Here is a 25,215-nt window from a genome sequence, read left to right on the forward strand (position 1 = left end):
GAATTAGCCTAGTTCACTGGCTATTTGCCACTGGAACATGTACTTTCTTAGGGCAGTCTTTCACTGCGTGGCTCAGCAAGTCACCTCTGAGCATAAGTGGCAGGATAGCCTTAGCAGCTGGTGGCACCCGACTTCCACATATTCTTCATATTAACTGTTTGTAAAAGTCTTTAACATTCAAAAAAACCCAAAATACTTTGGCAACTGAGGTCTAAGTCAACCAAATATGAATAGATAGATGGTGCCAATTATATTTATCTGTGTACAGAAAATAAATAGAGAAAACCTTAAAGATTAAGATAATTTATTTTACCACTCATACAAAAAATACTCACATCTAAATCAATATCCTATTAACTTCTGTTACATTTCACCAAAATAATTCAATTTACAGATGTAATAATAAAAGCCCAAATGTAGCAAGCTTGGTAATCTGGGATCATTTTTGACAAACATTTTAGCCTCATTTAGAGTACTTATTGACAACTTTATGTGAATCAATGTACTGGAGGTGGATGGAGAGGATGATTCATAGTGAGTAGGCTATTCAGCAGTAAATAAAGTCAATTTACTCAGTGATGACAGTGATAAAAAAGAAACAGAAACTACAACAACGTCTGCCAATAAAAGCAGGGCAAATTCAACAGAAAAATGTAGATTGTGTAGTTTAATTACATAGAAATTATGTGTAGAAGATTAATCTTATTTAATGATAGTAGTGTGGGCACCAAGCTTGATTGATAGGGAATTACCCAATCATCTTCATCCAACTGGTTAGCAATGTCACAATTATACTGCCTTTCGCTTAATACCCGCAGCAGAACATTTCTCTGTGCACAATAATTATGAGGCAATTAATTTAGAAAGTTAATTATAAAACGGCTGCATATTTATTGACTTGATGTTGAAGATACACCAACTTGATTTATACACCAACTTGAGCCTCCCCTAAATAAAATCCATGGGGAGAATTTAATGATGCTTTAAATGCAAAGAGGCAGGTATTGGAAAAACAATAACTAATAACAATATATTACTGCAGGGTTTTGTTAGAAGTATTCTCTATGTAGTTGCTCATTATAGCTCACTCTAATTTTGAGAATCAGACAGATTTTGCTCTTTTTCGGCAATTACATATCTTCCTTTAAAATTGACCACCATTATTCCAAAGAGTTTGGTTCCCCTGGTTTTGTTTGGTTTCTTGGTGTTGTTCAAAACAGGAAAAATTCCTTCGCACTTCATTGCACTGGTCTTGATTCTCTCATTTCTGAGGCACTATCACTGGACTCTCTTTGGATCCCAACCCAGGAGGTCAATCTTGGTGTCAGCAGTAGCTCAATGGTGCACACTAACCTCTGAATCAGAAAACTACTAATAGAACCTCCACACAAGAGATTTGTTCATCTGGCACTTTACTGCAATACTAAGAAAGAGCTATATTGTCTTTTGGACAAGTTGCTAAACTGAGGCCCATTATTTTAAGAAGAGCAGCGAGATCTTCAGACATCCTGGTCATTATTCAATCCTCAAACATTATCAAAAAGATTATCTGATTATCTATCCCACTGCCGTTTGTAGGAATTTGCTGTGGCAAATTAGCCATTGCTTTCCTAATTTACAAAAGCGAGTTTACTTCAAATGCTCTATGTTGTTTGTAAAGCACTTCATGACATGCTGAGTTCATGGAAGAAACAGTATAAATCTAGGCTCTTTCTTTACAGAATACAGTCAAAGTTTTTGGATAATTGTCTTGTCGGGAATATGACTACTGGTGTGACAGATAGTTGGAGTCCAGCACTGTGCGGAATAGATTTAGGGGTTGATTCTACTCAGGTGGTCTCTTAAATCAAGTAGATGGCCTCAACACCACATCAAAAACAAGGTCATGTGCAGAACTTTATATTTGCTGGCTCTTAGAGAGATATGTGTGTATATCCTTAAAGTAATGGAGTGAAAATGTATGCTCACAAGCAAAATTTTAGATAATTATTGTAAGGCCCATTCCACTGCTGCTTCCCAGTTGCACAAGTCTCTGATCATGTACATTAAAACATTGGAATACAGAGCAGGCATGCTACAATTTTAATCATATTTTCTGACAGAATCAGCTATATAAAATAGGTGTGTTTCAGAATGCAAGGATTATACATGCTGCTTTCACCTCAGGGAACCAGGTCTGATTCTAGTCCAGTTTGCATGGATGAAGATCTCCTTTTTTCATAGTCATAGGCATAGTTGGTTTAGTGGACTTTGCTACAAAAACCAACTTCTAGCAGAATCACCTTAATTTGTCTGATTGGGTTATTGCACCATATCTGTTTTGACACTAATTAACAAACTTTCTCAGAGCATTAGGATAATTATTCACAGACATAGAAGTGCCATATTGATGTCATCAGTGTGTGTTTCTGAAAGTTAAGGCACATTGTTGAGGCACACTTAGGGGCAGTTGCTGTGACATATTTGATGTGGGAATGTTTGATACCAATTCTGGGACACTAAAATGAAAAGCCATTTCACATTCCAAACTACTAATATCAAACATCCTGAAGAACACAACAATTCAATAAAATATAAAAATATATACCACAGGAACTACTTACCTAAAAGGCACCTAACCATAACATAATGAAGTCTTTCACTTGCACTTTAATCTGAACTTCTTATTGGATAGCCATTATATTCAATATGTCATTTGCATCTGTGTCTCACTAAAGTGATGGCAAAGTAATTCAACATGTGACATACATTAGGATACAATGTCATCATATACTATATAAATGAAAATTCTTTGTTTCCACATGGATCCCTTATCTGCCTTTCTTCAATGGGGCAAACTGTTACACAAGAAAAACATTTACACAGACTTATGGCTGTTTGTATACAGGGCTGTTAGTTTATAAGTTTTGATAAGAATCCAGGAACTGCAGACAGGAAAACACATAATAATTTGCAAAAGGGTTTCAAAATACTAAGGGAATTTCCTAATATGCACATGCATGTGAATACAATGTAACAATTTCAGAAATAAAAAAGTCTTATGAACTTTATTTAAAATTTGTGTTGACAATATGCCCTTCGATAAACCAATAGATAGCAACAAGTTTACATTTCCAGCAGAATAAGGTAATCAATGAAACACTGCCTGTTCTCATTGGATTTATTCTTATGCACCCTCCTGTCACCATTTCTGCTCAACAGAGCCATCAACTTTTATGTGTTTTACTTGGGACTTGGTTTGCAACACAAAATGCTTATGGAGTTTATTTTGGAAACTAATCTGAGTTCATATGGAAAAATAGAGTATAAAATTAACAAAAGCCAGAATGTTGCTCTTTAACCATTATTACAACATTAAAAATGAGTCTTAGATTTACACCTACTGTTCATGCAGTTATATGTAGACCTAATAATTTATGCAGTAATTATGCATAAAGTGATGTACCACATCTGATATGCTACATGAGATATTTATTTTCTAGTCGAAAGATTATTATTGGAACCTTTTACAAACAGAAAGCTGAATCAAAAAATCCATTGTTGTACAGAATGTATAAATTGTACTGTAGTACAAAATTGCTTAGTGGGGGATGCAACCCAGTACTTGGGCTATTTTACTGAACCAAAATTGGTCATGTGATCTTTTTAAAAATAGTATAACATCATTTCCAGTTTGTTTATTAGACTGCCATTTCCAAGAGGCTTGTTGGCATGCCTAAATCATAAATATAAATAAAACACCTTCCCTGGAATATTAGGACTGGTGGATTTTATGGCCAAGTAATATGTTGAATCTTTCTCTTTGGCTCTGCAGATCTTAACTCCCCCTGCAGGCAAAAACAAAATATTATTTGCAATATTTATGCGTTCAGTGCATAACAGTGATAATGTACTCAAATTAAACTTTCACCAGAAACAAAAGATGTTTAAAATATCCAAACACATTGTGCATTTAAACTAATCTAAGGTTTTTCAAATATTTTCTCATATTCTTTTACAACAGGAGATTGTCATTTGGCCCACCGATCTTAAATCAGAATAATCCCATTCATTTCCCCACTTAATTCCCTGTAACATAATCTTGCTCACATGCCAATCAACTCTCCTCACACACCATTGATTCTCGTGCCTCACACTTACACACTTTTAGTAGCCAATTACCAATCAACCAGTTTCCCTTTGTGGGGTGGGAGGAAACTGGAGCGCCTGAGGGAAAAGCACAAGCTCATAGTGACAATGTGTAACTTCTATACAGATTGCACTGGAGATCAGGGACTAAACTCACCTCCTTTCTGCCACTGTGCTGCTCCTGTTTAGAATAATAAATTTGTTTGGAATATTTCATTAGTACATAGCTATGTACCAATTGAATGGCAGTGATTCAGCAGGTAGTGCTGCTGTCTCAAAGCTCCATAGGTTGAGACCTGATTTCCAGTGCCGTCTGCGTGGACTTCCCCAGTTCTCCCCATGACCTCACGCGTTTCCCTTGGGAGTTCCAGTTACCTCCTGCATCCTAAAGACGTGCAGGTTCCAAGGTTACTTGACCACTGTACATGGCCCTAGTGTGTGGGTGTAGGACAGAATCTGGTGGGGGGTGGGAAGAGGTGTAAAGTGGAATGTGGAGAGAATACAATGGGATTAGTATGAATGAGTGCTTGAGGATCAACACAGATTCAGTGTGCCAAAGGACCTATTTTCTGTTCTGTGACTGTCAGACCGTATGTATGAGTAAAGCAATGTTTTCAACTCTGCAGTGAAGCGACTAGAATGCCAGCGTGGACTGGTTGAGGTGGTACAGAGGACAGGAACACCCTCTCAGGCCATGCATCCCAGGTGCGTCACCCTCATGCTGTCCACCACTTGCAATCTCCTTGCCAAAACTTAAGTTAGCAAAAGATCATTTCCCATGACATTAACAGAGACTGATGACAGCATGGGCGGAGGCTATCAAATCTGTAATAGTTTCATGCAAGAACAATCCAGCTAGAACCAGTTCCCCACCCTCTTCCCGATATGCAAATTATATTTCAAAACTGTTCTGGGGAGAGCAATAAAACTAATCACTGACTCAAATATTTATTTGAACAAATGATTCCTTCCCTATGCAGCAATGCTGGAAACACAAGAGACTGCAGATGCTGGAATCTGAAGCAACACACGAGATGCTGGAGGAACTCAGCAGCTCAGGCAATGTCCATGGAGGAAAATGGACAGTCCCTTCCTCTGGACCGATCTGATCTGATCTGAGCTGAGCTACCTGATCCGCTGAATTCCTCCAGCATCTCGTGTGCTGCTTCAGAAATGCTGGAAATCTGGAATGCTGCTGCAGTTTTCATAGAACATAGAATACTACAGCAGAGTACAGGCCCTTCGGCCCACAATGTTGTGCCGACATTTTATCCTGCTCTAAGATCTATCTAACCCTTCCCTCCCACATAGCCCCCTATTTTTCTATCATTTATGTGTCTATCTAAGAGTGTCTTAAATGTCCCTAATGTATCTGCCCCCACAACCTCTGCCGGCAGTGCATTCCATGCACCCACCACTCCCTGACATCCCCCCTTATACCTTCCTCCATTCACCTTAAAATTATGTCCCCTTGTTTTAGCCATTGTCGCCCTGGGAAAAAGTCTCTGACTGTCCACTCAATCTATGCCTCTTATCATCTTGTACACCTCTATCAAGTCACCTCTCATCCTTCTTCTCTCCAAAGAGAAAAGCCCTAGCTCGCTCAGAAGATCACTGTTCATCTTTATCAGGTCCATCCCATCCAGTTAGAAATAGCATCCCATAATCTCCATAATACAACTATCGCAAGCTGAAAGAAGGTCCTATTAATATTCTCAGTCATACCACAAGGATAAAGTGCAAGTACTGGAAAGTATTATATATCTGGACCCTTGAAACTTTATTCAATAATGGAATCCTGTTTGGAAAAGATATAGAAAAGTTGGTCTTGGAACTTCCTCATATCACTTGGAGAAGGTGTAAAGGATAGATTAGTAAATATGTGAACTCTGGTGTAATGGCTTCTTTCATGATCCCTGCATTACAATAAGTTGACTGCTCAGAATTTCAACCAATTGGTTGTGCTAAACACATTATATAATAACGATACTGTATTGTATGTTGTCTTCAAAATTCAGTTACAATGACTTCAATAGATATTTCAGACGAAGGGACCTCCACTTTCTTTATGGTCTTGTCTCTTTGCAGCTTTCAGTACTAATTCATTTGGGTATTGAAGAGAATAAAGAAAAAGCTTATACAAGTATGAGTGGAAATAAAATGAGAATTGCAACCACAGTGAAATAGGAGGAAAGAGAGATCTAATTATAAGTTTAACATTGATAATAGACTTTAAGATGGACGAATTTCCAAAATCTAATGATTTCCACATTACCGCATCAAAAGAAACTGGCAAGGTCATTATAGATGCCCAAGATATACATTTTCAGAGTTCTCTTGATTTGGAAATCATGCTTTTGAATCAGAAAATTGCAAAGGTCATTATATTATTTAAGTAAATGATAAGTCAGGAAACTACAGTTGTATTATTTCTAATAATATTGTGGGGACATTGCCAAAATCTATCAGGGACAGGGTTAATAAACATTGGGACAAATGCAAGCTGAGTTCAAGAGTCAGGATGGATTTATTAAAAGTAACTCATATCTGTTAAGCCAGCTGAACATTTTATTGAAGTTACTAACACAGTAAACAAAGGAATATATATGGGTTTTATCAATAGGTAATTCCAGAAGGCATTTGATAAGATACTACACAAATTATATGCAAAATTGAAAATGCACAGAATTGGAAATAAACTCATGATGTGGGCTGGCAATTCATTAGGAGATAGTGATAAAGCAATGTTTTCTGGTTGACAGAACGTGACAATGTTGGGGATAGGAGGCGGCTTCAGGAACATCCAGGCAGACGGCTGATATTGGCATTCAGGTGGCAGATCAAAAGATGCATTTTGCAAGCAAAAAAAATGAAAGAGGGCAATAACTAAAAGCATATAATCTTAAAAGAGGTGCAAGAACAGAGGAACCTGGGAGTTGATATATACAAATCTTTGAAAGTAAAACTTTTTTTAAAAAGCATGTGAAATCCTTGGCATTATAAATGGACATTATATAGGAACAGAACTTCAACTCCAGGCGCAATCAGCAAAAAGGGAGTCAATTGCACCTGAAGTTGAACTAGTTTTGAAAAGCAATTTCATTCCTTGTGTTTTATCTTGAACAGAATTGCAAGGCAATGTCAAAATCTACAAGATTTAATGCAATCAATCAGATTTGAAAACTTGTTCTTGCTTTATATATTTAGGTGCTTGGTCCAATTTAATGAATGCAGATGAAAGGGGGTTTAATCACCAAAGGTATTTTTAAGTTCAATTCCTGCTTATCCTTTAGATAATACAATTTCAAATAAGTGAAAATGACTTACAGAAAATACAGAATCATTTGCCAGTTATGAAAGGTTATCATCATTTTCTTAGTACATTAAATCTATGAATTTATTCTATTGATATTTATGCACCCAAAAGAGCCAGCTAAAATTTCAAAGGCCTGCAAACAAACACCATTAGCAGAATCTACCAATAAATTCAGCCAGGGTATATGGCCTAGGGATGGCTTCCAACACAATATATGTTTTAAACTAGTACAAAGAATTGAATAAATTTGATCAGTAATATAACTGATGCTTAAAATTGTTATCTTTTATGCTAATTACTTGCTCTCACAAAGACAACAACAAACTGTTTACTAGCCAATACAAAAAAAAAGCAAAAACTCCAGAGATCAGAATGCAGAAGTAAGGAAGTTGTAATAAATCTTCATAAAATACTAGTTAGACCTCAACAGTAATATGTTGTCGAGGTCTTTAAGAGCATACAAAAGAACTATGCCATGAATGAGGCACTTGAGTTGAGTAGAAAGACTAGAAAAGCTGTACTTGTTCTCCTTAGAGTAGGTTAAAGGTTTAATAAGGCTAGGAAGAAACATATTCCACTAGTAGGATGGTAACTAAATGACATATGTTTAAGGTAATTGGCAAAAGAAAAATGAATTCATGCACCGAGTTGTGTGCTGCCTGAAAGATGGTGGAAACAGATTCAGAATCCATCAACAGTGACCCGTATATATAGATGAAAAGGAGAGAAAAAAGGCTATGGGAATCACGGGAGCAGGACTACCCAGATAACTCTTGCAAAGAACCAGAACAGCACAAGCATATTGGCCTCTTTCCATACAGTATGATTCTATGATGGGCAAGGCTCCCCATGGGTCTTTACTGGATCTCAGCTTTACACCATATTTGACAGTCTGCACTTATATTAGCACTTCTAAATCACAATACATTCCATAGGACTTTACAAGAACACTATTAGAACAGATAAATCAAAGGCTTGACTGCAGAGCTTTAAGGAACAAACAAGGGAAGCAGTGTATAGGGCAGAGGTTTCAGAAGGGGGTTCCACTGATTGGAGGCTTGGCACAAGAAAACACTCTGATCTTTGGTGGAATTATTAAAATAGAAGTTGCTGGAGAGATCAGAATTGTCAAATGAGGGAAGAAAATCATGAGGGAAAAAAAATACATATCCAATTTGAAACACAACACTAAGATAGTGAACAGTATGTTGCCTTCTTCAGAGCAAGTAATTAGTTGCAAATGAGCCTAGGTTAAGTGAGCAAATGGAGTTAAATGTGGAGAAGCATGGGATAATTAATTAATTTTGAATTTAAAAGAAAAACAGGATCATTTTCTTAGTCTGGAATTACCATGAAACTATCTTGACAAAGGGATCTTTGTGTCCATTTACATAAACCAGTAAAAACAAAAACACTAATGGAATGTTCATTGAGAAGGTATGAAACATAAAAAAATACATACTTTGAATGTTCCAGACCCCCAGTCTGGAGAACTGCATCAGTGTTATACTTTGCACCACAAGTGAGACAGGTGGAGGATGGGGTACAATGCAGATTCTCTAGAATTCACTTCATAGTTTAAAAGAGTTAAATTATACAAAGATAGGACTACAGTTTAGGGTTCTTCTGCCACTGGAGAGGGAGGGGCAGGGGCAGGCAAGAAAGCCCCTTAAATATTGCAAATATGGGACTGGGTAGCCCCCAGGGAGCCACATGAGTGGCATTGGTGCTGGGTTTTTTTTATATAAAAAATTAACACTAATGATTGATCTGTACAAGAATGTAAAGGCTTGCACTTTTATTATTGTATATAGTTTGTCTTTTAGTATGAATAAAGTTTATTTTGGAATAAAAAAAGTTCAGATTGTATTCCCAAGCTTAGAAGGTTGAGTAGTGAGCCAGCAAAGATATTTAAAATGCATGATTTCCCCTGATGGAGCAAGCTGCAATAATAGAGCTAAGCTACTGAGGGAAATAGGCACTTTCTGCATTTAATAGATATCTGAACTCCACAAGTGAAATTCTTAATACTGAGATTGTAAAGTCTAATGCAATTAAGGTACAGGCTGCCACAATCTGCTTGAGTGGTGAGACAAATCTTGAGAGTTTGGATGGTCTATTCCTATGCAGATGATTCAAAGTCCAGTCCATCAATGGTTCCTTTAAGGAGCTTGTATATTAGCTGTGTTGAAATTTTGCTTACGTGTGCTTTCCTTTCTAATCAACCTCCACCACAGAACTCTTACATTTAGAGGAATGAGGGATCTCTCATTGAAATGTACAAAGTTCTTATAAGGCTTGACAGGGTAGATGCATAGTTGTTGTTTCACCTGGCTGGGGAGTCTAGAACTCGGGGTCACTGCCTCAAATAAAGAGTCAGCCATTCAGGGCAGATGAGAAGAAATTGCTTCACCCAAAGGAAAGTGAATCTTTGGAATTCTCTATTGTGGACACCAAAGGAGCCTCAGTCATTTAAAATAAAGATCGACATACTTTTAGATGTGGAAGAATCAAGGGATATGGGGTTAGTGGAGGAAAATGGTACTGAAATAAGAGATCAAGCTATGATATTATTCAATGGTGGAAAAGTTTGATTCTATAAATACAGGTAGGTCAAGTTCAAATTTTACAAGGTTTCAGGGTGCACACCATCTTCTTAAATGGAATTACTATTCCTTGGCATGCCAATGAATGCAGATGTTTGAACAAAATTTTATAAACCTATAACATCTTAGTAATGGGACAACAGGAGGTGTTCCTCATCTTTACTGCTCAACTTCCTTTTCTTATGTTCATGGGGCAGTGGGATCCTAAGAAAATGAGACAATTGTTTTATGACATACCCCTCCCTCAGTTCAACAAACAAAAGGGAATCCACCAGGAGGCTAAAGAGGAACACAAATAAGTATATTAAGTCCCAAGCAAGTTTCAGACTGTGGCAGTAGTTTGGTTCTGTATACCATTCTCTGGCCTGAAGTTGGTAAGGAGAGGAAGCTCCCCAACTCTGCATTTGTCACGTGCTCATTCTGCCCAGCACCAGAAGTCTTGACAGAAAATGTCATAAACGGTCAGATTCATGTTTACATTCATTTTCACATCATTGATCACAGATAGCAAAATTATTGTAGCATGGTCAGTTCCTAATCGAGATCTTGCTATCTCAATTAGGAACTAACCATCATGCTACAATAATTTTTTTCCCAATCCTCCAGACCCAAGATGGACAAAACAAATAATATGAAGAAATTGAATCAAGTTTCCAGAACAGGAGGTCCAGAATTGGTGGAATAGTTGCCAGATGTAGTTTGTGGCCAAACATACAGACTCTGCTCTAGAGGCTAAGAAATTCCTGATAAAGTTTAACGATTATGACATTAGCTTCAAGGCAAGCTCAAGAGGTTGTGAATCTAGACTCTAATAATACTTAAGAATGTAACAACAATGGGTTAATTTAACAGTTTGATTAGCAACAAATACAATGGAAAATACTATAACTTTGTTACCCCTTTGAAATGCTGGATAACCTCAAAATAAATAATTTGCAGGGAAAGGTGAAAGAAATCGCACTTACTTCCTCTCAATAATAGAAAGGGCTACATATTGTATCCTGATCAGCAATATGTGCAGAGCTAAAGTTTGAGACTTTATGAACAATGGCATCCAGGGAACAAGAGAGTTATAATTCTTTTGTTACAAATCAACAAAAGCAGCAAATACTGAAAATCAGAACTAAAAGCAGAAAATACCGTCAGGCAGCATCAGTGACCTTTGACCTGAAACATTAGCTCTGTTTCTCTTCCCACAGATGTGGCCTGACCTGCTTCCAGCATTTTCCATTTTTATTGTAGATTTCCAGCATCTGTAGTTTCCCCCCCCCCAATTTTTTTTAAAAATAGTTCCTGGTTCTGATGAAAGGCCATCTGCCAGAAACTTAACTCTTTCTCTCTCCTCAGATGTTGCCTGACCTGCTAGGTACTTCCAGCATTTTCTGTTTTTTGTTAAAATTTATAACATACTGAGCAGGTGAATGCAGTGAAAACTTGCACAAACATCGGGCTATATTGGCTTGTACACCAATTTTTATAACAGCATATTTAAAGCTAGTAGTATAATAGTAAATATAATCACTCACAAAAAACAAACAAAAAGTGTTAATCTCAGATATGATTATGTTTATTGGACCAAATGCACTAACTTAAAGCATCAGGACATTGCTATTTCATATAATTCCAATTAAACAAACAGGCTGGGTCTAATGTCACTCTTCAATATGACCTGTTCTTCAGCATATAGTTCATACCAATTTCATCAAATTCCATTCATATAAAAAGATACATTGCAGCTGCTATATCTCAGTCACACAAAAGAAATGTTACATTATAACTGCATTTTCTTTTAGGTCTGACTGAAAGCAGTAAATCTTAAAACTTACTGGTGGATCTCCCTCTCCATCTTTTGGAAGCGTTCGCTTTAGTTTTATGGGATTGGTGCCTCCAGGAGATGTTGGGCATGGCAAAGGTGAAGTTTTCAAAGGCATGTCACCTCCATGTTTCATGGTAGCCATACCATTGGTAGATACAGCACCTCGAACTGGATTTTTGACTGCATTATTATCAGTCAGAATGTGTGTATCACTTGGCTGGACAGGAAATTTATTACTGGGACTCATGTCAGAAATCCCTGCTTGTTTCACTTGATCAGCCATTCCATTTTCATTCTTTTTGAGTTTTATTTTCGTGCTTGTAGAGCTGCCATCAAACACAATGAGAGGTCTTTTTCTTGAAGCCTCCGATGTTGGTCTGCAAAATAAATAACAAAAGACTCAGTTGAATGCTTTATTTAAAAAGTTTAAAACAGAATGCCTCGCAATATACCGGTAAAAATTCTCTCTAAAATACTGGGGGACAGGAGTAAAGTTTATGGGGAATTATTATTTGTTGAGCTCAAGCAATGGGCTGCTAGATATAGAGAACTCAAATGTCAAGGATCACACTGGAAGGACGTTCCATATTCCTCTTGATTGTGGCAGTAACAGCAGGGCTGGTGTTAATGCAGGTTGGAGAGAGGAGGAATTCCTTCAATGGGCTGGCCTCCTGATGCAGGGAATAAGGGCGGCTTCCAACCCAAGAGCAATGAGGATTGAGAGGGTTAATGTGTCATTGATAACGCAGTACTAAGAAACTGCATTTAAGTGAAATACATTTTTAAATTATTGTTTCTTTACGACACAAATGGAAGCCAGTCATCCCAATGAGTTCATGCTGAGCGCACAAGTGAGATGCAAATATGATAGTAATACAAATAAACACATCTGGTATAAATTAAATATAGAGAAGAGAAAATACTTTACCCTTCAGGGTGGCCCAGTGGTGCTGCACAAAGTGCACCTATCTCACAGCTCCAGTGACCTAGGTTTGATTTTTTATCTCTGGTGCTGTCTGTGCAGTTTGCACATTCTTCCCTTGAGATAATGGGTTTCTTCTAGGTGCTTTGGTTTCTTTCCTTATTTCAAAGTCATTCTAGTTATAAGATTAATTGGCTACTCCAAATTGCCTCTTGTGTAGGTAGGTGTTGAGTGGACATATGAGAGAATAGGTTAAATAGGGGAAAACAGGATTTTCCTGGGAGCCAGCACCAAGTCAATGGGCTGAATGGCATCATTTTATGTCATCTGGAAATACTAGGAAATGAGGCTATTTCTATTCTGGCTAATCCGCACCATGACATTATGGAGGTAGTGTAGGCACTACAGAAAATGGTGAGAACACCAAAGAATAAACAAAGCAGAGTTTTCATTAGAAAAATTTGATGAAATGTCATTGATAGAAAATGTTGCTCCACAGATACTGCCTGTCTTGTTGAATCAAGCTTTTGCTGATTTCATTGGCATAATTTCTCTCAAATACATTGTAGGCACAGGCATTTTGTCTTATGTACAAAAATTAGGCAATGAATAAATAAAGAAATAAAATGATCCAACATAAAAACTATTCCAGGACAAATACTTGGTTTGCAGTTAAATTTTCCAGTTTGAAAACAGTTGGATTTCACAGGGATTCTCTCATGACATCAATACAATTTTCTTTTGTATTCTCAAATGTTCATGAAGGTACATTAAGAACAAGTTTACTAAACTGAGTGCAGCAGAAAGAGCTACATAAGGGAGCTAAAAAGCGATTCAGCTAATCAGTGTTGTTGAAAAACAAAATTTTTTTTTTGTCATTAGTCCAATTACACAAACGCAAAAAATTATTTGTTGCCAACACTAACCATTTGGTTAACTAGCCTAATGCTGTCTGGGTCCTCCCCCCCACCCCCCATCACTGGCATCCTCCACTTTATTCAATACAATTAAATACGTGAACAATAAATTGCATGAATTAACAGGAGCCCATAAAATTTCAAATCACAAAGATAAAAACACAAAAAAATTAGGAAAGACTATTAGGCCCCTTGAGCCTTTTTGCCATTCGAACACGATTATGACTGATCATTTACCTCAAACAATATCCCTTGATTCTTTTATTAGCCAGAAATCTATTAAGCTTAGTTTCGAATGCAATCAATGGCAGAGTTGCCAAAGCCTTCCAGGGGTTAGAACTCCAGATTACTCACTTGTTTTGAGACCACTAGTTCTAAACTTCTAAACTCCTTAGGCAGAGGAAACATCCTCCCTGCAACTACACCCCCTCCCCCCACTAAGAATTTTGTACTTTTCAATTCAGTCGTCATTTCTCATTCTTCTAAACTCTGAATAAAGCCTCATATTGAGCTTGCCAAGGCAGGAACTAGGCTGGTAAATCTTTGCTGCACTCCATCTTTAAGGCAAGGAAGACAAAATTGTACAAAATATTCCAAACATGGTCTCACCAAGGCCCCATACAAGATATCGTTATTAGTCACGTGTATTTCACTGTGTGTTTCGATGTACATCTTTTTGCGTAGAGAGTTCTGGGGGCAGCCTGCAAGTGTCACCACCATAATCTGTACGTCTTTGGAAGGTGGGAGCAAACCGGAGCACCTGGAGGAAACCCACGCAGACACGGGGAGAACATACAAACTCCTTACAGACAGTGGCCGGAATTGAATCGGGTTTCTGGCACTGTAATAGCGTTACGCTAACTGGTACTATGTCTTTGCTACTGTACTTAAGTTCTCAATCCATAATGGCCAATATACCATTTGCCTTCCTAACCATCTGCTGCAGCTACATTAGTTTTCTGTGCCTTGCCTACAAGGACAACCAGATTCCTTTGAAAAAGAAATCAACATTTTTTCTAATCTCTCACTGCTTAAAAAAATAATCAGCATTTTTGTTTTCTCTACGGGTTAATAGCCACACGTTTTTCCAATGTATTTCATCTACACATTGTTGCTCTATCTACTTTATCCTCTTTAGGCCTCAGCACTACCCACATAGCGTAACGCTATTACAGTGTCAGCAACCCGGGTTCAATAACCGCTGCTGCCTGTGAGGAGTTTGTACGTTCTCACCATGTCTGCGTGGGTTTCTTCTGTGTGCTCCGGTTTCCTCCCACATTCCAAAGATGTATGGGTTAGGAAGTTGTGGGCATGCTATGTTGGCGCCGGAAGCGTGGCGACACTTGCGGGCTGCCCCCAGAACACTCTACGCAAAGATGCATTTCACTGTGTGCTTCAATGTACATGTGACTAATAAAGATATCTCCCAATTTAGTTTTCTCTCATCAGCAAACTTGGAAATGTTGTGTCTGAACTTTGAAAAATTGATTGTAAATATAGTAAAACACCAATAATCTGGCATGCCAGGGATCTTGGTGGTGCTGGATTGGCAAATTTTCCAGATTATTAAATGTTATTTCTATTAATAACTCACTCTTAATTCATTTTTTTTTTAAAGATGTTGCAAAGTAGGATAAATTTTCCAGTGAATCAGGCAAGTTAAAAGAAAGTGCAGGAACTAGGGCCCCAGTGCATTACAGGGAACCAGGGGCCACAGTGCCCCAATGTGATGAAAGGGAGTCTGACAAAAATTACCTGGTGAGCCAGATGCCGAACCATCATGATTTCCAAATAGTTGGATAGTGGATTATCCGAGTTTTACTATTTTTGAGGCCTCAAGCACTAATTCCTGCAGTACCCTGCGACGTACAACCTTCTAACCAGAGAAGGACCAGTTTATTCCTAGTCTTGGTTTTCTATCTGTTAACTAATTCTCAATCCATGCTATCATATTACCCCCAATTCCACCTGCTCTAACCTTGTTCACCAACATCCTGCAGAAGCCATTAATGAAAATCAAAATACACTACATCCACTGGCTTCCCCTGATCTACTCTACAAGAATAGATCTTCAAAGATTCAAATATTGTTTTAAATTTAAATTTTATTTACAGCGTGGTAACAGGCCCTTCTGGCCCAATGAGTCCGCGCTGCCCATTTTAAACCCAAGTTAACCTACCCGTATGTCTTTGTAATGTGGGAGGAAACCGGAGCACCCGGAGGAAACCCACGCAGACACGGGAGAATGTACAAACTCCTTACAGACAGCGACGGGAATCGAACCCCGATCGCTGGTGCTGTAATAGCGTCGCGCTAACCGCTATGCTACCGTGCCGCCCATGACTTACCTTTCATAAATCCAAGTGGACTCCACTCAGTCATAATTATTTTCTAAATGATTTGACATCTTTCATTACAGATTCCAGCATTCTCTCTGTTACCAATATGTCAGACACTCTCACTTTCTCTCTTATACAGTGGGGTTATATTTGCAAACTTCCAATCTGCAGGAACCATTCCAGAGTCTATAGAATTTTGGAACATTGTAACCAGAGCTTCCATCATCTTTAAAGCATCACTAATAAACACTTAATTTTGACAAACAAAGCAGAAACTACATGCCTTATACTCTGTGTCGCACAAATGGCCTGTTCTCTTTTCTCAGCCATCTTTCTTCCCCATCTGTTCTTGGGCAACTCCCTCTGTGGCAATGGAATGACATGCTGAATGTACACTTCGACAATCTGATCCTTCTCTGCATCATGCAGGTTCTCTGTAGCTATTTCCCTCTGGAAAGAAAAACAAAGATTTAGTTAATCACCAAAAAAAACGAATGTCTGTGCTAACAGCTCTGCTGCACATATCGATTTGTGAGATGCCGTAAAAGGGCAAAAAGTTTACTTTTAAGACCATCTTCCTATTCGCACCACTTTAGAAATAGTTTCCTGCTCCAAACACCAGTAAAAATATAGGTTTATTTTCACTCTGTTAATTCACCAAATACCACCACTGTGGAAATAGTGAAGTCTGGGCTGTAATTAACACCAGCTTCTCAGCTACATGGATGACGTCTTCTGTCTGAAATTAACTTGCAGGTGACTCGGTTGTAACCACTACAGAAATCAACGGTAACAAAATCTGCTCATATTGCCAACTAGGTCTGAATCGTCTCTAAACTTGGATATAATATGTTTGATCCTTTCATTCAAATCACTGATAGATTCTGAATGACTGGGGCACCAGCACTGACCGCTGTAGTACCCCAGAAATTGCAGCCACCCAATCAGAAAATGACTTATTTATTTCTACTCTATCGATTCCACAGCCAAATTTCTTTCTTTATTACAAGTGGATAACAACTGAAATTTCACCCAATGCATTTGGATCCACGCATGATAAGAACTTTTCCATCCCACTCCAATTTCTGGCTTTGGCCACTTATGCTGATCCAAATCCTACATCACCTCAAAAAACATAGAAAAATACAGCACAGGAACAATCCCTTCAACCCACCACATTTGCACCAATCATGATGCCAATTCAACTGATCCCAACTGCCTGCACAGTCTGTATCCTTCTATTCTATCCCTGCTCACGTGCATGTCTAAATGCCCCTTAAACATTGCTAGCGTATCTGTTATACCACCTCCCCTGGAATCACATTCTAGGTAGCTACCACTCTGTAAAAAAAAACATCTCCTTAAACTTTTCCCCCTCTCACCTTAAAGCAATGCCCCTCATATTTCCACCCTGGGAAAATGACTTTATCTATCCTGTCTGTGCCTCATAAATTTATATACTTGCTATCAGGTGACTCCTCAGCTTCTGACACTCCAGAGAAAAAAATCAAATTGTCCAACCTCTCCTTATAGCTAATACTCTTGAATCCAGGCAAAATCCTGGTGTACCTCTTCCGCACCCACTCTACCCACCTCTACATTCTTCCTGCAATACAGCATCCAGAATTGCACACAGCACTCCAAATGTGGCCTAATCAACTTTCATACAACTACAACATGATTACCCAACTTTTATACTTAACACCCTGACTGATGAAGGCAAGCGTGCTGTACACCTTTTTTTAAACCACCCTATTTGCCTGTGTTGCCACTTTCAGGGAGTTATTGGTATATTATTGTCACTGAGGTACAGTGAAAAGCTTGTCTTACAAACTGATCGTACAGGTCAATTCATTACACAGTGCAGTTATATTGAGTCAGTACAGAGTGTATTGATATAGTACAGGTAAAAACAATAACAGTACAGAGTAAAGTGTCACAGCTACAGAGAACGTGCAGTGCAATAAGGTGTAAGGTCACAACAAGGTAGATCGTGAGGTCATAGTCCATCTCACTGTATAGGGAACTGTTCAACAGTCTTATCACAGTGGGGTAGAAACTGTCCTTAATTCTGGTGGTACATGCCTTCAAGCTCCTGTATCTTCTACCCGATAGAAGAGGAGAAAAGAGAGAATGCCCTGGGTGGGGTCTTTGATTATGCTGGCAGCTTCACCAAGACAGCAAGAGGTAAAGACAGAGTCCAAGGAGGGGAGGCTGGTGTCCATAATGCACTGGGCTGTGTCTACAACTCTCTGTAGTTTCTTGCGGTCCTGCGCAGAGCAGTTGCCGTACCAAGCCGTGATACATCCAGATAGGATGCTTTCTATGGTGCATCTGTAAAAGTTGGTGAGAGTCAAAGGGGACAAACCAAATTTCTTTAGCCTCCTGAGGAAGTAGAAGCACTGGTGAGCTTTCTTGGTCATGGCTTCTACATGATTTGACCAGGACAGGCTGTTGGTGATGTTCACTCCTAGAAACTTGAAGCTCTCAACCTCAGCACCATTGACGTAGACAGGTGGATGTACACCGCCCCCTTTCCTGAAGTCAATGACCAGTTCTTTTGTTTTGTTGACATTGAGGGCAAGGTTGTCGTCAGGACACCATTCCACTAAGCTCTCTATCTCCTTCCTGTACCGTGACTCATTGCTGTTTGAGATACAGCCTACAACAGCGGTATCATCTGCAAACTTGTAGATGGAGTTAGAGCAGAATCTGGCCACACAGTCATGAGTGTGTAGGGAGTAGAGGGCTGAGGACACAGCCTTGCAGGGCACCAGTGTTGAGAATAATCATGCCGGAGGTATTGCTGCCTATCCTCACCGATTGCAGTCTGTTTTGTTAGACAGTCAAGGATCCAGTTACAGAGGGAGGTGTTGAGTCCTAGGTCTCAGAGTTTGGTTACAAGCTTACTTGGGATTATTGTATTGAAGGCAGAGCTGTAGTCAATAAACAATAGTCTAACATAGATGCCTTTATTGTCCAGATGCTCCAGAGCTGAGTGTAGGGCCAGGGACATGGCATCCACTGTAGACCTGTTTCAGCAACAGGCAAATTGCAATGGGTCCAGGTTGTCTGGTAGACTAGAGTTGATGCGTGCCATAACCAACCTCTCAAAGCACTTCATGGTGGTAGATGTCAGAACCACTGGTCCACATGCCAAGATCCCTCTATACATTAATGCCATTAAGGATCCTGCGCTACTCAATTTGATCCCCAAAGAGCAACACCTCACAAGTGGCCAGATTAAACCCCATCTGCCATTTCTCTGCCCACATTTTCAACTGGTCTACATCCCACTGAATCCTTTGACAACCTTCCTCACTATTCACAACTCCACCAATTTTGTGACATCCGCTCACAGATATGCCTTCAAACAAGTTATGATGGCTCATTGTAGGTGCCTCTGCCCATCTCCAATGCCCCTACCCTGACTCGCAAGCAGGAACTCCTCACCAGCAACAGAGGTCTCTGAACAGGGCCCTAACAACGCAAACAGCCAATGGGACCAGGTTGAGAAGCATTCCACATCTCTCCAACTCACCTGCTCTAAGAGCTGCAGGAGAAACTCCCCGGACAGAAGCTCTGGATGCAACAACAAATTAGCATCAAACTCAGCCCGTCCAACCGACCCTTCCCCCACCGCCATCTTTAGCCGCTCCCGCAAACAAATGTCCCCGGGTTCCCACGTGACCTCCGCTCCACCAATCACAGCGCAGCTAGACTGGGGCCGCGTCACAGAGGTCCAAAATACTGAACGAGTCTGCAAGTGCTGCGCAGGCGCAAGATCGTACGTTTGCCCCCGCCCCCCCCCTGCCCAAACGTCAACGTTGGGAATCCCTGCGTCAGCGGCCGCCGGCGCTGGCGCCTCTGGCGGTGGAGGAGAGCTGCGCAGGATCACGTGATAACCGGTGACGGCTGCCGCGGAGGTGACATGACCGGAAGCAGCCGGGGAAGCGTCGGAAGTGGATTGCAGGAGGCGAACAGCTGTGGCAGAGTGAGGTGCACAACCCCGTTCCGGAGGCTTGGGTAAGAGGGCGAAGCGAAGCGGAGCAAAGCCCAGCTCAGCCCAGCCCAGCCCGCTGAGGCTCCGGGTTCCGCGCAACGGATTAGAAATCGTGATGGTCACCGTTTGGGGAGAGGATAAGTAGAGTCGAGGTGTTGCTTGGGGAAGCATTAAGGAGCGGTAATTGATGATTCAGTGGTGATTAGGAAATGTTTGCCCTACCTGTTAGTCTGTGGATCACATATTTACGGATGTATCCTGGTGTCACAGGTTATTTCTGTTATCGAATGATATTCACATTTAACCCGGCATTGAGGTGGGTCCAGGTCTTCGGTGATGCTGGAATTGATTTACGGTGACCCTCTCACGACCTTCCGAAGAGCTTTAAAATCAATCACACCTTTTTGGTATAGACACTATTGTAGGAAATGTGGTCGGTAATATAGCCATACCGAGCTTCTGCAATGAGCAGACTTTACCATTACCCGGATTACCTATTTTTCTTTTAAGTTATGGAGCCACTGGAGGAAACTCACCTGATATTGATTTGGTGTCATGGGATTTTTTTATATATGTGTCTAACCTGAAAGACTGCATCTACATCAGTGTAGCATTCTCAATATATATGCTAAAATGTCAGTCCAAATTTTGTATGCAAGTCTTTTGAGATGGGGTTGATCTCAATTCTAGCTGAGAGGACAATGCCACAGACAAATTTGACATAAATAAGCAGATGCTTCCACCTGAGCAAAAAGAAACAAACTGCAGGTGGAATTTAGTGGGTCAAGTAGCATCTGTAGAGGCAAAGGGATGGTTGATGTTTTGGGGCAAGACCCTACATCAGAACCGAGAGTGTAGAAGGGCGATAGCCATTATAAAGAGGTGAGAGGAAGGAGTGTGATGAGGGCTGGTAGGTAATAAGTAGAACCAAGTGAAATGGGGGAGGGGGCAGTTTTGAGATAGGCTGGAAGGTAATGGTCAGTTGGAACCAGATGGGGAGGGGATAGGAATGATAGGCTAAGGAAAAAGAAACCTAGGCAGATAGGTGTGAGGGTGATGGGCAGATGGAACCAGGTGGGGGAAGTAACAAATCTAGGGAATGGGGAGAGGGTAACCTGATAACCTACAACCCCATATCATTCCCACTCCTACCAGTCCACCTAGGTTCTCTCTCCTTTTGTTCATCTTTTCTATTCCCCCCCCCCCCAGTGTTTCCGAGATTTATTACCCTCCCCCACCGGTTCCAGCTGCTCATCACCCCCCACCTTATCTGTTTCTAGCAATCACCCACCAGCCTATGTCTCAGATCTCCCTCTCGCCTCTTTGTACTGACTATCTTCCCTCTGCACTTTCAATCCTGATGTAGGGTCTCAAATGAAACGCCAACCACCTCTTTTTCTCCACAGATGCTGCTTGACCTGCTGAGTTCCTCCGGCATCTGCAATCTCTTCTCCAGATATTTCCTCCCATTTATTCCCTCAACACACACCCCAGCCATGTCATTTCATGTATGCCCCCCTCTTTCTAAATTATAGTATTTTCACACAATTAATATTGGTGTAAATATGGTGACCCAAAATACCTAAGTAATTCTGCTTTAATTCTGCAGCCACATATTTTGGGGTTTTAATACAATTTTCAGTTGTATCATTTGGTCAGCCAGCAGATCATTTGAATACTTGAAAAGCAAAAGAATGCAGAAACTGAATCTGAACTAAAAACAAAATCATCTAGAAATACTCAGCAGATCAGGCAGCATCTCTGGAGAGAGAAATTGACTTCACATTTCTGGTTAATGACTTTTTGTTAAAATAGTTCTCTGGTCACTGCACCCTGGGCCTTGACAAATCCTCTCTTACTTTCAGGAGATGGTTATTGATGTTCAATATCATATATTCTGATTGTAAATTCCTATTTACTACACAAATATGGAGGCTCACAATACCCCAGTTTTGTTCTGTTTTGCTCTCCCTGTCTGCAGCTGCAGGATGGTGCCTGCTTTTCCTGACTAAAGGTCATTGACCAGAAGCACTTACTCTCTTTCTGTCTCCACAGATGCTGCTTGATCTGCTGAGTGTTTTTAGCATTTGCTGTTTCTTAGAATACGAATCTGGAGATGACAAGCATGAATGAGGGGTTCAGCAGTAGTGGTACTTGGATGACAGTTGATGTTGTGGATGTGAAATTAGAGTTGATGATGCTGGAAGTTTACGTTGGGGTCAAATGTGAGGTAGAATCTTTTGCAGAATTGCTGTCCTGAAAAATTTGTTGAGTTCAAATTATGTATTGGCTTTTTAAAACAGTAAAATTGGGATCAATGCTGTTTAGCTGAAACAATTATTGACAGTGAATTTAATTAAAATTGAACAACAATCATCTTCATCTAATTTGGGTCCAGGTGAAAAGTCAGACAATCCTCCATAAATCCATGTTTACACTTAGAAAACAGATGATTAAATGTTTTATTCTGATCATGGCTTCTTATTTGCTGGAGAAGTATTAAAACCCACCATATCCTGTTGTTATTATTATTTGCCAGATATCCCAAGGACAGAGATGCTCTAATCTAGAATAGTCCCTATGCAGGGTTTCAACCTGAAACACTGACTATCCCTTTTGCCTCCAAAGATGCTTCCTGACCTGCTGAGTTCCTTCAGTTTTTTTTACATGGTGGATCTGTGTTAAAATGCCTGCATGTCACTCATAAAGGTATCCATTATAATTAAACTGCATGCTGCAGCTAGGATCGTGTGAAATGCCAAAAGTCACCGTATACCTTGATGTTGGATCAATTTATGTGATCAATAATTTCTTGTTTACCCTTCTCTCCAGAAGGTCGTGACCCATGCTAAGTTGATATTTCATGAGCACTGGCAACTCTCTAATACTTCTAGGTGATCAGTAGTCGTATAATATTCTCAACAGTATTTTCGCTGGCAGTTTGCCCCCTATGCACATTGTTACTGAGACAAGGCAGCAGCATTTCATGCTGGGGACATTGATTAACTGTTGTGCTACCCTTGTTAGCTTGGCTGAGCTAAGTTAAGTCAGCCCTGTAAAATGTTTAATTCTAAGTGACTCTTGCTTACGCAACCGAGCACTGCACCATCCCACATTTCCTTTTTAGTCGTTCAGGGAAAGTGTAATTAACTCAAAATATTTCTCAAGTATTCTTGATTTCAATAGAATTCTAATGTAGATTGCATTGATTTGAAATTCAGCAATCAATTCCACAACTACATCAACGATAAAGGTTGTCAGAACAGGTGCAAGATTTTTTGATTGTCTCATTAATGTCATTTGTATCATAAATGTAACTGGCAAAAACTTGACTATTTTTGAAATTTTTGCTCAACAGCACTGTTGGTTTGGTGTGGGTTGGGTATTATCTTCAATTCTAACTGGAATGTTGTGCACAGATGAGCTAGCAGGGAAATTCTGATCCAAAAGGACTTGAGTAAATTGAAATTAAATGAAGCATTTAACGTAACAGAAATTGTATTTAATACACACAAAAAAACTTTTGTTACCTCCACAGATGCTAGCAGATCAGCAGTGGTGTCCCAGATGTGGCATTGGTCCAGAAACACTGTCTGCAATAGTTTGAGTGAGTTAGGTTGAGTGAGCTAGGGCTTTTCTCTTTGGAGAGAAAGAGAATGAGAGGTGACTTGATGGAGGTGTACAAGATGATAAGAGGCGTAGATCAAGTGGACAGTTAGAGACTTTTTTCCCCAGGGTGACAATGGCTAACATGAGGGGGCATAATTTTAAGGCAATTGGAGGAAGATATAAGGGGGATGTCAGGGGGTAAGTTTTTTACGCAGAGAGTGGTGGGTGTGAACGCACTGCCGGCAGAGGTTGTGGGGGCGGATACATTAGGAACATTTAAGAGACTTTTAGATAGCCACATGAATGATAGAGAAATGGAGGTTTATGTGGGAGGGAAGGGTTAGATAGATCTTAGAGCAGGATAAAAATGTCAGCGCAACATTGTGGGCCGAAGGGCCTGTACTGTGCTGTAATATTCTATGTTCTTGCTGGCTCCAAGAGTAGTTAATAGTTCTAAGAATTACTTGGTACAGCCTGGTGCGGGAAAAATGTTTCAAATATTTGAAGGACAGCAGCCTCTTGAAAGATAACATGACTGCTTTTCACCTGTCCATCTTGGGAAATGAGAAAATGTGCTCAAGGTCTTTTGTTAACGTCCCAACATATACCTCATCGCACAACCCTTGTGTAGATCGTACTTTCTAAATGATAGTATTTTTGTGTAGTTAACATTGGCACAGAGATAACTTATGACACAGAATATTTGAGCGATTTTTGATATTATTGCTATTTTAATTCCGTGCCTACTTATTTTTGGGATTCAGTTGCATCACTAAATCAAAAAGCAGATTGTTGGAATACTGAGTCTGGAGATAACAAGCATAATGCATTATCGATACAATCCATTTACTGCATAGCAGCGTTTTCATGCAATAGTAGGACTTGCCTTCAATGCAGAATGTAACTAAATTTATATTTTAAAAAAAGCAGCTGTTTTGTTGAAATTCGAGGGTTTGTCATGGTGTGTTACTTAAAAACCTTAGCAGCTGTGGAACAAGTATATAAACACCTGGGGTTTTGGGATCCCAATTCCTGATGGAAATATACCAGGTAAAACTATGATGAATGGTAGAATGCATTATTATTAAGTTTCCTGTTGTCTATCAATTTAGGAGGACTACACTTGTTGATGCATTAACATGAGGAGCAGCAAAAGCTATTACTCATGGTGACAGATCTACATATCCAGGTTGCATTAGTGATCAGGCTTGCTCGTTAATCATTAGTAGTGTCCTGGAATTCTGCCCTGCGGCCTGGTTTGGGTGTCAGATTACCATGTTGACAATAGTAGGTCAATACATTTTTGAGGTTCCTTTACCAGGTGTATTATCAAAGTGTGGACTTGATGCCAGAGAAACTCTGAGAGCCGCAAGTGATGCTTATTGACTATTGTTTATCCTTTTGTTTTGGCCCTGCTGCTTCATGTGAAGTCAATTAGATGTTTGAGGTCATGATCACTAAAGATGAAATGTTACTAAAACAAGATATTCTATAATTTTAAAAGCATTCATTACTTCATTGTGGCTTTCAGTTCTGCTAAATCTATTACAGGATGATTA

General features: G+C 39.7%; 2 protein-coding genes across 6 annotated transcripts in view; one reads left to right on the plus strand and one right to left on the minus strand.

Moving 5' to 3' along the window:
* Positions 1-318: 318 nt before the first annotated feature.
* c11h2orf49 (chromosome 11 C2orf49 homolog) lies at positions 319-19,728 on the minus strand. Of its 2 annotated transcripts, XM_052026707.1 has the most exons (4): positions 19,586-19,728; positions 16,328-16,494; positions 11,877-12,243; positions 319-3,827 (listed from the first exon to the last, which is right to left on the minus strand). In XM_052026707.1, exons 1-4 carry the CDS (start codon positions 19,688-19,690, stop codon positions 3,771-3,773), a joined length of 696 nt encoding a protein of 231 aa, XP_051882667.1. In that variant the 5' UTR covers positions 19,691-19,728; the 3' UTR covers positions 319-3,770. The 2 variants fall into 2 exon arrangements, with proteins under 2 accessions (XP_051882667.1, XP_051882666.1); XM_052026706.1 differs by lacking the exon at positions 319-3,827 and having other exon boundaries at positions 11,596-12,243.
* Positions 19,729-19,972: 244 nt separating this feature from the next.
* tgfbrap1 (transforming growth factor, beta receptor associated protein 1) overlaps positions 19,973-25,215 on the plus strand; it is a 46,472-nt gene continuing 41,229 nt past the window's right edge. For 2 of the 4 annotated variants that reach the window (XR_007957135.1, XM_052026070.1), the window contains exon 1: positions 19,973-20,070. The gene's annotated coding sequence lies outside the window, so the exon portion shown is untranslated. The remainder of the gene's footprint in view (positions 20,071-25,215) is intronic. The other 2 variants (XR_007957137.1, XR_007957136.1) reach the window with 1 other exon arrangement.

This window comes from Pristis pectinata, chromosome 11, assembly GCF_009764475.1.
Source record: "Pristis pectinata isolate sPriPec2 chromosome 11, sPriPec2.1.pri, whole genome shotgun sequence".
Taxonomy (NCBI): Eukaryota; Metazoa; Chordata; class Chondrichthyes; order Rhinopristiformes; family Pristidae; genus Pristis; species Pristis pectinata.